The following is a 656-nucleotide window of genomic DNA, read 5'->3' on the forward strand; positions in this document are numbered from 1 at the left end:
GTCTTCTAAACCCTAAACCCTAAACCCTAGCCTCTAAACCCTAAACCCTAGATGCGAGTCCTTGAGTCGTATGGCCCAAACCCTAAACCCTAAACCCTAAACCCTAGCCCCCAAACCCTAAACCCTAAACCCTAAACACTGACGAGACCCTAGAGAGCTGCGAGGGTCTCCGTGTGGGGAACGTTCTGAGGACTGCTGCTTCTTAGTAGCAGCAGCAGCAGCCAGAGCAGCAGCAGGATTCTGCTTCTGCTGCAGCACAACAGCAGCAGCGGCGGCGGCAGCGGCATTAGCAGCAGCAGCAGCAGCAGCAGCAACAGCAGCAAGGCCCTGCCCGCAGGCGCCCTTCCTCACGTTCAACGAGGGCAGCAATGGCAGCAGCAGAAGCTGATGCAGCAGCAGCAGCAGCAGCAGCAGCAGTCGCTCCGTTGCTGCAGTTGAGTCAGCAGCAAGAGCAGCATGCTGGGGCCGTCGAGCTTGGGCAGAAGCTGCAGCAGCCGCTGCTGCTGCTGCGGCAGCTGCAGCAGTTACGCCAGCAGCAGCAGCAGCAGCAACAACAACAGCAGCAACAGCAGCAGCAGCAGCAGGGAATCCCTGAAGACCCGCCTGTTGGAGGTGAAACAGCAGCAGCAGCAGCAGCAGCAACAGCAGCAACACAT

The 656-nt window shown here is 59.0% G+C and overlaps 1 protein-coding gene across 1 annotated transcript in view; it reads left to right on the plus strand.

The window, feature by feature from the left end:
• Positions 1-368: 368 nt before the first annotated feature.
• The window catches only part of EMH_0024150 (uncharacterized protein), a gene marked incomplete at both ends in the record, with an annotated part of 3,670 nt that continues 3,382 nt past the window's right edge, over positions 369-656 (plus strand). The window contains 1 exon segment of the mRNA XM_013502257.1: positions 369-654. Coding sequence (XP_013357711.1) covers positions 369-654 — 286 coding nt within the window.

The sequence above is a fragment of the Eimeria mitis genome, genomic scaffold, assembly GCF_000499745.2.
Source record: "Eimeria mitis Houghton genomic scaffold, Emh_scaff869, whole genome shotgun sequence".
Lineage (NCBI taxonomy): Eukaryota > Apicomplexa > Conoidasida > Eucoccidiorida > Eimeriidae > Eimeria > Eimeria mitis.